We start from the raw sequence: 14,249 nt of genomic DNA, 5'->3' as shown, positions 1-14,249 counted from the left end.
GAGGGTGTTCTCCTTGCACGCTGAGAAGACTGACCACGGTCTGAAAGTGTGCAAATAAGCCCATCCCAGCCCAGAACTGCGTTACGGGACTGTCTTCTGCTGATTCTTCCATGTGCTCCCTGTGTGGAGAGAAGCAGAAGCAGCATCTGTGTGTTGGGTTTTTATATGGCTGAGTGTGGAGAAGCTCTGACCTGAAAGAATAGGGACATTCATGGAACTGTAGAAAACTTCTGCGATGTTGAAAAGGTCTTATTAGGAAATCTTGTTCGTCCTTATGCTGACTGTGATTCTGTTCCTGAATTGTATTCTCTGGAGCTTTTAGTGTGGTTTTTAAATGAGTCAAGTGATGAGACTTCAGTATTTCCCTTGGAAAGCAAACAAAAGCTATCCCACAGGGAAGAAAGGCAGTGTTCCACTTAAGATGAGCCTTCTAGGAGGTGTTGTAATTTACAGCTTTAATCGGAGATGTATGACACGCTTCTTGATCCTCTCTTATTGATGTTGGTTTTTTGTTGTCTTTTTTCTTTTCCCCATCTAGGTTTGATGATTCCAGTCTTCTGTGTGGTGGAGCAGTCGGACGCCTCTCTTGAATACGATAATCGAGAAGAACATGCTGAGTTCGTTCTGGTTCGCAAAGATGTGCTCTTTAGCCAGCTGGTGGAGACAGCGCTCCTGGCTCTGGGGTATTCCCACAGTTCTGCAGCTCAGGCACAAGGTATTTGATAAAGTTCTTTTCCCCCTTCTCTGCACTGGCAGACGATAGCACCTGAGGTTGTTCGATGTAATGGGAAAGCAAGAAAATTGGTGGTAAATCTTGGAAGTGGCTGTATCAGTTGTGTTGATTGCTTAATCTTAAACTAGGTGTACAACAAGCCCTACCTTGTTAGCCTGCCTAGAAAGCATTAGCTGGATCTTGCTGAAGTGTGAAATGTGGTGATAATGATCAGTCAGTGTATTCATGACACGTTTGTTCTGTGCCACGAGGCAGGTTGCTGCTTCAAGTAAGTCAGCAGAGAAGAGCTGGAAGGAACCTCTAGGTGTACAGCTGGATGGTGTCTAGCATTCCTCTTCATACCAGCACCATCTTGAACAGCATATTACGGTTTTTGATGTCTATGATCACACAGTGTGTGTAGTGATTTTATAAATGTGTGCAGGCTGTCTTTATGGACAGTAGTTGTAGTGCTAAATGTACTGGTTTGTCGGTTTTCACTCACCTTCTATGTTATTGCAAAGCAGTGCTGGAAAGCTCTGCAGTCCCTTGCACTTAGAGATGATTCTCCAGTAGCAGCAGAATCTTAAAACACACAAAGCTTTCCTCTCTCTACCCAAAATACCAGCTTGAAAAAACCCAAATGTAAAAACCTAATCTTGAGCGGGACAGGTAGGAGGTGGTTGATTGGGAAAAAGCTTTCCAGAATGAACTTTGCATTTCAGGAGGCTTTTTTTACCAAACAGTTTATTCTGATACCTATTATTTTGGTCGATAAGTCTGCATGTTTCAGTGTTGTACCCACGTCACCAGTAAAACCTGTGCACATTTAGAGTAGTTTAATAGCAGCTTTGCTTGGGTATTTGAATTTTACCTGTTGGGTTTAGATTTTTTTGTGTGACTGAGTATTGGAACATGAGAGCAGAGGGAGCAGCAGTGGCTTTGAATCTGGGAGCTCCGGGCAGTGGTTGGTGGCACAGGCTCCCCAGTACAAACCTCTTTCCAAACACGGTGATAATGATTCATTTCCTCTGTGGGCCTCTGCTCTGGGAGAAGCTCAGGTTCGTCACACAGGCAGAGCTCAGGCACATGTGTTTATTTCCACAGCACGGTAATAAAAGCTCTGCAAGAAGGTAGTTGTTTTGTTTTTTAATGTGAACCGTTTCATGTTGGTTTAGGGACGCTTTTTTTCTGAATGTAAAAGGTCAGCGCATCCCACTGCTTCCATCCCGGTGAGCCAGCTTCCTCTCTGACAGGGCTATCCATCTCCGTTAACGCTCACCGCGCGGCGAGCCAGCACGTGGAACGCGCTGCGTTAGGTGGCCAAGATGTGATTCTTGGCGCTTCCGAAGGGGAATGGGCTTTGTGAGAAACCTGCTGCAAGGAGACACGCCGTTCAGTGCAGTGATCCACGCTGGCTGAGCGTCTCGCTGGGGGGAACCGGGCTTCTCAGCATCTCGTTGCTGTGAGAGTGACGGGGAGGAGAGGCAGATTGACTCGGGAAGGAAACGAGCCGCTGTGCAGGGAGGGAACGGCCACTGCGGGTTTGAACCGTGGGCTTTGGCAACGAGGAGGCTGAGGTACTAATGTGTCGCCTGGCGTTCTGCTTCAATAACGAGTCTAGAAAATAAAAGTTGAATCTCTAATTGTGATTAGTCTGAAAGAAAACACTTTGGCATTTTTGTCTTTAAGGCAGCAGTTATCTTCCCCTAGAAAATGTCAGATGGCGTAATACATAGAAATGACAGAAAATGCCTTAAAGGTCCGTTAGCTAACAAGTCTCTTACCTGGTCAGTTTACTTACCTTCACGCTGAAGGACCAGTTCTCCAGAGTCTTCTCTACATCCTGTGCTGATTTTAAGACATGAAGCTGAAGTATGCGGCGTGTTCTGCGGGCTCTTGCTTCTGTGCTGGCTGTCTGCAAGCTAAGAGAGGAGCTGCAGGCAGAGTGCGAACAGATCTTCGAGATTGTTTAGTTTAATGAGAAAATTTGTAGAATATTTGGCTATAATCTATCAGCAAGGGTCGACAGATTCGTGCTGCGAAATTGTTGTTACAAGGATTTATTTGGAACACAATTTTCTGATATTATGAAGAGGAAAAAAAAAGCTATTTGCTTTATTCATTCCGGTTATAGGAAAAATCTACTTCTGTCCTAGTGCTTGGGATCAGTTTCATTTAGTAAAATGCACTGATAAACAGTCACTTAGTTCTTTATGCTTTATGTTCAGCTGAGTTACAGGATCACCATGGGAAGCTGAAGATTCTCAGGTGCATTTTTCAAAGTGGTAAAGCTTTAGCAATGTGCCGTGCAAAACACTGACACGAGTAGGTGTCCCTGTGTCAGCATGTGAAGGTGGCCCCATGTGTCACTGGAAGCTCTCTATTCCCACACAGTTTGAGCGGGACACGTTTGTTCCACACACAGCTGGCTGTGAACATTTTTTGTTGATAGTGACGAGAGCAGAGACTTTTCCAGCGAGTGCTGCCCTCGTGAAACTTCCCTTTTCTGACAGGAGCTGTGAAAAGTCTTCTGGAACAGCATGGGAATTCGTTAACAGCTTGCCACTGGGGTGTGAAAGTTGGTGGTGTGAATGGCAACAAAGGTTTAATAAACATTTATGTATTTTTCTTTCATCGCTTTAGTCTACACCTGACACTGGGGAACCTGCTACATGTGCTTTCCGTAGAGGAGAAATAGTTGGGCTTTAAAGGGGCACCTGTTCTCTGTGTAGTTTAATAAAATTTACATGCCCTGATGCAATATTTATTTTGTTAGAATACCCCACCCAGCAAAAAAATATAAGTAGGCCATGCAAGAGAAGGGACCTGCCAGGGGCTGCGTAAAATATTGAGCGCTGAGACCAAAGTACCAAAGAAGGAGCTGCAATCTGGAGTATCCCATGTGCAGTCCTGTAGCTCTGGGACCTGCTGTGAAAGCTGATGTCCTCCTCAGTGTAAGGTGGAGGAAGAGCGCTGCTAGTTTGGTGCTTTTAGCAAGTTCTGCTTTCTTAGAATCCATGTGAAAAATAATTTAATTGCTGCCAGAGTAGCCGATGGGGCTTGCAGCCGGGGGAAGGCGTAGGACAGACTTGGCTTGGGCGCTTCTGCAGAGTGCTGTGCGCTGGAGCGCTCGCGGGGCCGTCCTTGCGGGGAGCTGCAGCACGAGGAGAAGGTGGCTCTCCTGGCTGCAGAGCGACGGAACCACGGCACGGGCGCCTTACGGGCTCGCCTCTGGATCTGCAGGGCACGTGAGTGGCCAGGACGCAGCTCGGGCTGCAAGTGTGTTCATTTCACTCCAGGGTCTAAGTATGTGAACTCAGCCCGACTCTCCACTGTCAGTTCGACACCTTAGTGGCCTGTGTTTAAGTGGCGTTTCCAAGCAAGGACTCGGTCTGTTTGGTTCAGTGACTTTTAGCAAACCCACCCAAACCTCGGGCGGCTGCGTGCAAGCACGTGGCAGCCGGAATGCTGGGCTCCTTCATGCTGGCTCGCCTTTGTGAGACCACGATGGCCATCTTGCCGCTTATGGGATTATAACCACGCGTACAAACGTTCAAAGGGTGTAAATACTGGCCAGGGAGTGGGTTTGCCTAAGCTGCTCCAAGAGGGTAGGGCTCTGGGGCAATTGGAAGGACCCAATTTTTTTTAGGGAAAGGTCCTGTGAAATATTCCCGTCTGTCCTGTCTCCAGGACCATAATAGCTTCCAACTGAATGTCAGGTAAAGGCAAAATGTACCAGCTGGGGGCTGTATTGGACACGCACAGGCTGGTTTTATATTTCTGTGTTGAGAAAGGTACAGTAAAAGTGTGGTGAAACTCTGCGAAACTGCTTGATGCACACAGCTAAGTTTGCAGCCGGGAGGACCAGATGTGCTGTTTTTAACACAAGGGCAAGGTAGCAGTATGGGAAGAAATGAGAGGAAACCTGGGTTCGGATTTCTCCTGCGAGTAACGTGCAGTGAGTTACAGAGTGCTGTAATCTGGGATCTTCGGACGCCTCAGCCCAGTGCCCGGAGTCGTTTGTGGGTCTGAGCTGTGGCTGCCTGTTGGTGTGATCACAGACCTTCAGTCAGTGTTGTACTGGTTTTAATGAATGAACCAACCAGGCCCTCCTCAGAGCTCTTTTCAGCAGTCGGGTCTTACTCCGTCTGTAATTAACAGCTCCTTAACTCCAGTAATCCCCCCTTTGCCCCCCCTTACTTCTACTGGGGACACATTTTATAGGTAAGCTCTTCTTTCTTCTCTTCAGTTTTGCAGGTAAAATTGTAAAAGGCCCAAATCAGGTAAGTCAGCAGTAACAGAATGTGTGTGAGGGGTACGACTACTCAGATGGCCACCTCGCAGTCAGCTCTGACACGCGATTTCGTGACGATTTGTCTGGCATCGCTGCACAGACTGGATTTCCTGCAGCGGTACGCAGCCGTCCAGAGCAGAGTTTTCCTGGTGAAAGCTGTTCCTTCTTCAGTTGTACATTGCTTGAGTTTGTTCTTTTGTCTTTCTCCCCGATATCTGAAGAAAGTGGGTTGAGTACTTCTCAAATGTTTATTTCTCTCCCTGTATACAGACATTTGCCAGTGAATTGCTGGTTTGTCTACCCTGCAAAACTTCATGACAACTGGAAGTGAAACTCAATTACAGGAACCATGAGAGAGGGTCAGAATTTAATGAGAATATTGAAAACCTCTTCCTTCTTTGCTTCTTTTTTTTTTTTTTTTTTGGTAGGCATTTCAGTGCATAATGGACAAAGGGTTTGAAAGACACCGTTGTTAAACGTTCAGCACCTCGTGCCATTTCAATTAAAGCGCCCAAGTTCTCTTTAAACATTGCTTGGAACTCTTAAACAATCTTTAAGTAAAAAAATAAAAGAAACAGCAGTGACTGAGGCTGCTTATATTAGTAGGGTTTACTAAAATTAGTGTGGGGCTTTTTTGTGGAGAATGTGACATAAAGGAATGTTCAGATGTTATATTTTTATATAAAGGAATATATTTTGTTTTACTTTGGTTTATATATATAAACACATAATATGTTTGTAGTTTGATCTAAAAATAGAAACACAGTTATTTTATACATGTACACACACAAATATATATTTATGTAAAAGTATAATATATACATGGAAACAAAATAACAAAATGCAGTTAACAAACCAACCTTTCAGGTTACTTGTCACCCTCATTCTCCAGCTGTAGTGCTATTTGAAGTAACCTCATTATCCCAACAGCATGAACTCTAGCGAATACCTGATTCTTCGCTAAGCTCACCATGGAAGTTCCTAACTCCTCTAGTCCCCGTTCTTCCCTGCCAGCCCCGTGCTGGTGTGCGTAGAAGTTGCCCCGTGGTATTGGCTTCCTGATCCCAATGTATTATTTACAGGATTCTTGTGATGGAACAAAAGCTTCTACAAATAATAGTGTATTTTTCTGGGCAGCAAACACCTGGGTAGTTTGAGCGAGTGGGTGATGTATTAGTGTGTGAATAGCTCAAGGGAGGATATCGGAGGCGGCCCCGAAGAGCTCGGGACGGGGCTGTCGGTCGCTCCCCGCCGGGGCAAACCGTGGCCGCTGTTTGACAAGGGCCGTGTGCCCGGGTGCTCTCTGTGTGCTGCCGGCCGCTGTGAAAAGGCAGCGCTGCAGGACTGAAGTGTCTGCAAGCTTTGTCCTCTTCGAAGAAGGGTGTGTTGGTTTTTTTCCCCACGTGTTCCGCCGGTTTTACAAACCAATGAAGAAACGCTGGGGGAAATTGAGCCATGGGCTTTTTCATGTCGCAGCAACCCTTATAGTAGTTTGGGGTAGAATAAAAATCAAGTTTACTCCAAAAGGCCCGTGTGCACTCAATTAAAAACTTAGACCAGCATGCAATAAATTCTGATTTTTCTTGGCCCCCTTCCCAACCTCTCAGCTAAGCCCACAACCCCATGAACCACTGTTATTTTTGAGGAAAATTGGGAAATGGTCTTTATTAATTTTAATTTAAAATAAAAAAATTGTTGTCTTTTTCTTGCATGGATCTGATAATGAGACAATGCTGTGTTTAAAAACAGGAATAAATTAGGTTAGACTAGGTCTTCCCCTGTCCAGAGAAGGAAAATGAGGGGCAGTTAGCAGCCCGTTAGCTAACGAGCTAAATGTTTAAACATTCAGTAGTATGAGGAGAGCAAAGCATGGTGGTGGTTCAGTGTGTTAGGGTAGCTTTTTTTTCCTTTTCTTTTTTTAGACATTCTTGTCTGCTGAGATTTTTTTTAAATTTTTTTTTCCCACCCCCTAGTTCCTGCTCTAGATAAGGGAAGCAGTGTTTTCACCCTGTGGCGTGAGGGGAGGGATGCTTTTTGCTCCGGCCGCAGATTACCTTGACCCATCCGCCTTCCCCGTGGAGCCGAGCCTGCTGCCGACCACTTTTCTCTTTGACCTGGGAGGGCTCAGCCCCGGGATGGGCTCCGACTTGTTGGGGAGCACACCCCAACTTCTAGGATCCCTGGTTCCTGCTTTGAAAGAAAGAGAGGGCGAACACTGTGACCCCTGTTCTGTGCCCGATTGTGGCTTTAGGAAAGATCCTTCTGGCACTGACAGCAAAGGGTCTGCTTGGAGGGGTTCTCACCGCTGCTGGGTGTGAGCATTGTAGAGGCGACCTGGCTTTAATCCTCCCGGCCCTTACTGGAAAATAAATGAACCTGTCAATCAGGAACTGCATTTGCTCTTCGCATCTTTTCCTACTGGTTGAATTTTACAAGGGCAGTCTGCCCTCCTGCATTGTTCGTCGTCGAGGGTCTGCGGGAGATTAAATGGATGCATTTACGGGATGGAAAGGGATGAACAAAAGACAATGCTATTAGTGACCTCCTTTTGCCTGCTGCCCTATTCGGGGGAGACTCGCTGGGACAGCACTGACAAAGGCTCAGATTCAAGCCGTGGTTGAGAGAAGTGCCGGCAGGGTGTCCTCCCACTGTCCACTGAGCTGTTGGGTTCTTCAGGGTGGGTGTCTCTTCCTCCCCAGACTGGTGCAGGCTTATGGAGGGTTGCTCATACTCTTGTCTTCCTTTGGGCCAGTGAATACCTTTCGATTTATCCAGACGACTTAAAAAAAAATAAAAATAATGTTTATGCAGGTGTGATTGAAGAAGGCATTGCATCAAGTCGAATGAGATGAGGTTGGGGTATTTTTTCACTGGGTATTTATGAGCAATTTTACTTTCAACTTAATTCCACCAGAAAAAATAATTCTTCTAGGATGAAGTAGCTGTCAGCTTAAGCAATAAAGCTATATAGTGCTGGGATGTGGGGTTTGTATTCCATTCTCTTTTCACTCCCCAGTTTTGTATGTGCAGCATATTTGGCTTCACCTGGCTGTTTCCACAATTACCAGCAAAGAGTTAAATTCAAACAAGCAAACTAGGAAGAGAATGCGTGTGCCAGTCAGGGTTCTTAGCTAAATTGCTTTCATACTTTGTTTTTATAATATATTTGCCGCTTAGCCACATTTTGGCCTTTTTCCTTTTTCTAACAAAAATCATTATGTGAGATTGCTAGTAGATGATTCCCGCTTTTCGCAGCGACAGCTCCACGCTAAAAATGTCCCTTGGCGTAGGGCTCGCTGGCTGCTGGCTACTTGTCTGCCTTTCTGAGTCGGGGTTTTTAGGCACCAGCCATAGAATCTGTGAAATGGTCTGGGTGTGAGGGGGGAAAGGTGTTTGTCCTGTGTCGAAACTGAGGCTGGACCAAGTGCTTGAGGAAAAGATTGTACCAAATAATGAGCTGTAGATAATACTAAGTTCTTGCAAGATCCTGGAAGGAGATGGAGAATTGTACAGCAGTCAGCATGAGAAAACTGGCATTTTGTGAAATGCTGCCGTAGAGTGTATTTCAGACGTCACTATCCATTTTTATAGATAGCATCAATTACATATTTTTAAATGTTGATGATGGGTCTAAAAACTACATGCATTATGGACATAAAAGTTTCTTTTTCTGTGGCTTGAGCATGGAGAACAAGTCTTTTTTTTCTCAATCTGAAAGCTGTGTTTGTTTGCTTAAAAGAATGAAGAATGATATTTCGTTGGTAATATTCACACAGATTTATTAATATTTTATTGTGGAGCTTTTAAATAGAGGACTACTCATAAAAATTCCTTCCCCCCCCCGATATCTCTGCTAAAAGAGCATAGCAACACCATGCATTTGCATTTTCTGATCGCTAAAAATCCCCCCTACCATAAATGTGTATGTGAAATTGAGAACCTAATTAAAAGATTAACAGCATGTACAGTACTTTACCCAAAAGGCATGTGTTAATTTGTTAAAACACTAAAGATTTTTATGCTGTCTTTTTTGACACTACCAAAATATTTTCAGTGGAACTGGCTGAACCTGGTCTCTTTATTATAAATTCTTTTGCAGAGTAAGATGACTTAATTTCATATCTAATGGCATAAGGAAGTATAGATTATCTTTTCCAAGAGACCTATGACACTAAAACACAGAATGAACAAATAAAACTGCTTTGTTCTGGTGCAAATGGAGATATATGGCAGCATTTTTATTACAGACACCATTTGTTTGGGTTGAGTGTCTGAATATTTTGCAGTAAGATACAAAGTGCTCTTTGTCGAGCAGGCGTTCTGGAAATGCATCTTCAGGTGTTTTACCGCTAATTGCCATGAAATGAAGAAACCCAGATCAACGAAAACCAGCCCCACCCATGAAATAAAACCCCGTGCAGAAAGGGATAAATCTGTTCCGAAGGAAACACGTTCTGTGTGCGTTCACAGAAGCAGCGGGATCTGCCTCTGGGATCAAACGCGGAACTTTTCTTTTGTTCCCAAAGACCTGTTGATTTCAAAATGTGCTTTGGCTTGGGGAAACGTGAGTTGCTCCGTGTAGTTGCTTCCAGCTCAGTGAGAGCTGTGCAGTCTAGGCTAGAGCACGCCGGTGAAGTGACGTCCCTCTGTGCAATTCCGTTCCGTCCCTGGAAGTTTAAAATGGTTTGTAGTAAATTCACCATCTTGCACCGAACTGCGTCACTGTTGGTGCCAAGGCTAGTCAGATGATACCCAACATCTATTTAACTAGATTAGATTAAACCCTGCTGCATTATTTAATGCAAGTATATTGTTCCTAAAGAAACAAATTAATATTCTGCTGACCTTTTGAGAGTTTAATTAATAAATTTATCCCAGGGATTAGTTTGGCATTGTATAGTAGAGACATTCTTTTATTTATTTATCCAGAAGTACTTCTATTATGAAGTTTACTGATACAAAGCTGCTTCTGTTAAGCTGCTTGTTTTTCTCAGATACTAAAAGACCTGCGCCTGGTTGTCTAAATCCTGACATATGTATGCATTTTTGAAATTTTCTGGAAGGGGCCTAAAGGCGTAGCATGGCAGTTCAAAAAGTCAAGTGGAAAAGAAATGCAATAGAGAATGCTAGAGAACTTCCATGGTCTGACTTGAGCATCCCTCCAACCAGAGACAGTGATTCGTGTTTCTGTTGGAATATGAATTACATTTTTAAAAAAACATTTATTCCTAATGATCCAAAGTGATTTTGATAAGAAGATTGAGGAGTATTTTAATTACCACGTAAACATGAGAATTTTTTTTTCCCCTTAACTTTCTGTAGCAAACTTTCATTTTGCAAGGACTTTTTGTGCTTTGCAGTTTTGACTGTGTGTCTGTACAGGGAAGTGAGGAGGGAGAGGGCAAAACCAGAGCGAGAGAGCCAAGAGAGCAAGCGTTTCCACGCCGTTTGCAGTAGGGATGGCGTGTCTGTGAGGCACAGCAGCAGTTTCTGGTAGTGTAGTAGGCACCTGCGCCATCTCCCTGAGGTAAGGCAGCTCCCTGGTTCCGCTTTTCTCCTCTTCCAGTGGGAGCGAGGCTGGGGTGGAGTCACAGGTAGGGCTGGCGTGGCACAGGGGTGCCCTGTGTTCCCAGCCTGGTGGAAGGAGGGACATTACGGAACCAAATAGCCATCGGATGTCTTGAAGGCTTCTCCTGAACCTATCTCATTTTTGTATCTGTGTTTCTGGTGCGTAAACTTGGGGTTTGCATGTCAATGTGAGGGAGATGGAGAAATCTTAGCTGCAGATGGAAAAAAAAAAAACCCCACCAAAACCCAGCGTCTTGATATTTTAAAAAATCCAGAATTAGAAGGAGATAAATTTATGTAGCCTTTGCACCATAATAATGTGGAAAGACCTGACACAAAGCCATAAGGCTTTTTTCACAGATTCAGTTGTCTGGAAATTGTGCAATGCTGTTTAAACCAAATGACTTTTAACAGATCGCAATAATTTTTTTTAAAAAAAATCATGTTTTCACCAAGGATTACATGATGGCAGTGCTAACTCCCATGAAATTAATAGACAGCGGGTACTTTGTTTTCCTTTGAGTGCTTAGCATTTTGCCTAGATTTTATCTGGCCATGTATCCAGGAACTGAGTATGGATGCAAGCTGCTGTTAATTGAGCTGTATTTAGGACTATTAAAACCATCCTTTGTGCGCTGTGGCAAGATGCACATTTGCGTTTGCAGCAACTTAGTTGTAGCGTGCATATCCTGTAGTGGATAGGCGGCCCCTAGTCCACATACTTTTAGATATAAAATGTAATTGGTTTATGACAAAATAACTTCTTATATAGACATAGCGTTTGTGTTTTACAAAACCTGCAGTTATTTTCCCAGAGCAGCTGCGAGGTGCAGTCTGCAGTTTAACAAGACGGAAGATTGACTGCGTTCTAATTTTGGCGTGGATCGTTGGCCCAAGGAGCCAGGTCTTGTGTTACAGCAGCTTCTTTTTAGCCGAAGGCTGCTCCTGGCTTTGCCTGATCTCCTACACCTGCTGAATGACTCTTCACATGCAACTGGTTGTGTGATGTAGCATTTAGGGAGCAGAAGATGCTCTCTGGTACAAGGAGTGATGAGTTTAAATCTGGAAGAAAAAAAAAAAATCTCTTATTTCCATGCCTGCTGGATTACGTCTTTTATAGAAAAAGGTCTATGTTTGTACAGAAGGAGGTGTCAGAATGCTGATAGAAGTGTAGTAGCTCATCTGATGGGTGAGCCAGTCTTCTGCAAGCTATTCAGAAACAAAATCAACCCTGTATGTGAGCATAATACCTAGCATTGTTAATTCCTGACATTTTCTTTCCCGTATGGGGCTCTTGATGAGGGGAGCTTCCTGCTTCTCTTTAAAAATTTAATTTGTGGAGATTAAAAAAATGAAATCTTAGAGGATTCCATCAGCAGCTTGCGAGCGTGATCCCATCTTTGGCATGGGAACAGAAAAGAATCCAAGCGTTTTGATTTTCTGGGCGCGAACAGAAGCTGGTTGGTAAGTTCGGGGTTGCTCTCAGAACCGCACTGTGTTGTGTCGGTGCAGCCGTACGTGGGTCTGTGTTGGTTTCAAACACTCCTGCGGCCCTTTCGTTATTTCTGAGCCTTTGGCACTGAGTGCCAGTGGGGGATGTGTGGAGATGGGGAAACGAGAGAACTAGATATTAGAATTCAGTAGCAGATTTAAATTAAGCAGAAACCTCAGTGTGTTATAAACTTGTAAGGCTATATATACACTATGGCATGTGGCTGGACCATAGTCATGCTCAGCAAACCACTGAATATTATAGAACAGTTCATATGCTTTCTAATTCTTCCCAGAAAAGAGACGAGATGAGAAAGGAGGAGAGATGCCAAAGCGGGAACTGCACACCATGAACATGGCTTTTTGAGCCAGGATGAGTCTAGGCTGACGATTTCATCTGGGGCTTTGCTTCTGTAGTAGGAAAAGTTAAGAACAAAAGTGAAAAAGTAGTAGTGATAACGTCCTGACCTCTTAAAACTTAAGTGTAAGGGGCTTATCTCCGAGTCAAATATTCCTTGCAGTGGTGGAAGCTTAAAGGCAGTGCTCTGGCACTACTGTAGCAAGGCCAGAAATGGAACTAGAGAGGTTTGTCTTGGTGCGGAGGCTCAGTGAAGTGCAGAAGTTAACCGTGCATTCAGCTGTGTGATGTGGAGTCCAAAATAAGCACACACAATGCCGTTAGCCTTCGTACTTGTTGGTGCTCTAGCTGCAACGAGGGATTCCGCAGGACAGTGTCTACTATCTACTAAGCCATGGTTTAAGCTACAGCAGTATAAATAAAGTCAAATGCTTCTGAAGTCAGTGGAGTTTTCAGTTTCCACTGATGCAATTTAGGGGAGAGGTTGAAATATGATTTTTATTTCCAGACATATCTCAAGCTACATTTCAAACTTGTTTTATACGAAGGAGTAAATAACCAGTTGGGAGGGAGGTTGGGAGCATGGGTAACTTGGCTTCAGATACATTTATCTATAGGAACAGTAATGACTGTTGATTGCTTGCAAATTGCTCGTTTGGAGTGTTCCATCCATGTAATTTTTCAGCTGGGTCTTAATGAGGAAAAGCAACCTCAGTACAGCTATTCTGGAGCAAGTTGTTGTAGGGATAGGAGGGACAGGCCAAAGCTGTTTTACTACAGAACATTTTTCCTTATATCAAAGCCAGTCGTTTGTAGCATGTTTTTTTGTTTAATGCTTTTTAGAGTAATTTGGCTATTTCTTATAATACGCTGTGGAAGCTCGGGTTTAGGTCCTTGCTTGCTTATGTGCATACCTGAGGCATGGTGTCTTAAGATTGGGACAACAAAATGGAAATTATCTGTGGGAACCCTCCTGCTCCTGCAGAGTCCTGGAGAGCGAGGACCTGTGTCCTCAGTGGGCAGCAGAGTGGGAGCCCTGACACTGGAAGTGCGGAGGCACGTTTGTCTTAATTAGATGTAAGATTTGATCTGTTTTCAAGTGCTTTTCTTAAGACCGAGGGAAGGAGAAAGAGTAAGGAGACGAGTGAAGCCTGAGATGAGGAGCCTTAACTCTTTGAGGGTTTAATGTAAAAGCGTGGTTCCCTGTCTGACTGTGCCCATAAATGAAGCTGGTGCCTTCTTTCTTTAGACCTTAAGGTGAGGAGTTCCAGTTTTAAAGCGCAAGGTAGTGCTTGTCTGTAGGCTTGTAAATAGTGCACAAATGCACAAGGTTTTTCTTTGATTAACTTTTTTTTCTTCATCTATTAACAAGGTGGTTATATAGGAACATTCATCAGAGGCTTTAGAAATCGTGGGAGATATATATGACGTCGTATGATGTCATTACAGCAATACCCTGCATGGTAAAACTTCAGAGCAACTGCTGCTGTTCCACCAGGATGGATAATGGAGCATTCATTAGCTCCAACCCAATCCCACCAGCAGATATTTCACAGGCTCTCTTCAAACAGAAATTGTGCCTGTAGGAGCTCGCAGTGAGAAGTTAGGCTCGGGAGAGTGTAACCAGAGTGCCTTCAAAGGAGCGGTAGGTATTTCAGTTCCCAGACGTTGCTGTGTTAAGACTGCGCAAAAGCGAGAGACACTGTGAGGTGAAAGCTCTTCAGGTGGAAGTGGCTGAAAAAAATCTTGGCTGGCTCATGGGGAGCTTGTGAGAACGAGCACTAGAGGCCAAATTCTGCTTGGTTACACCACCCTGCTTCTGG

At 44.2% G+C, this 14,249-nt stretch overlaps 1 protein-coding gene across 1 annotated transcript in view; it reads left to right on the top strand.

Moving 5' to 3' along the window:
- The first annotated feature begins 542 nt into the window (after positions 1 to 542).
- The window catches only part of SATB2 (SATB homeobox 2), a 98,398-nt gene continuing 84,691 nt past the window's right edge, over positions 543 to 14,249 (top strand). Inside the window, exon 1 of the mRNA XM_009866319.1 lies at positions 543 to 715. Within this exon, the coding sequence (XP_009864621.1) occupies positions 544 to 715 (172 nt within the window). The 5' untranslated portion in view covers position 543. The remainder of the gene's footprint in view (positions 716 to 14,249) is intronic.

The sequence above is a fragment of the Apaloderma vittatum genome, unplaced genomic scaffold, assembly GCF_000703405.1.
Source record: "Apaloderma vittatum isolate BGI_N311 unplaced genomic scaffold, ASM70340v1 scaffold19423, whole genome shotgun sequence".
Classification (NCBI taxonomy): Eukaryota; Metazoa; Chordata; class Aves; order Trogoniformes; family Trogonidae; genus Apaloderma; species Apaloderma vittatum.
The sequence above is the reverse complement of the archived record's forward strand: the minus strand, read 5'-3'. Positions and strand labels throughout refer to the sequence as shown.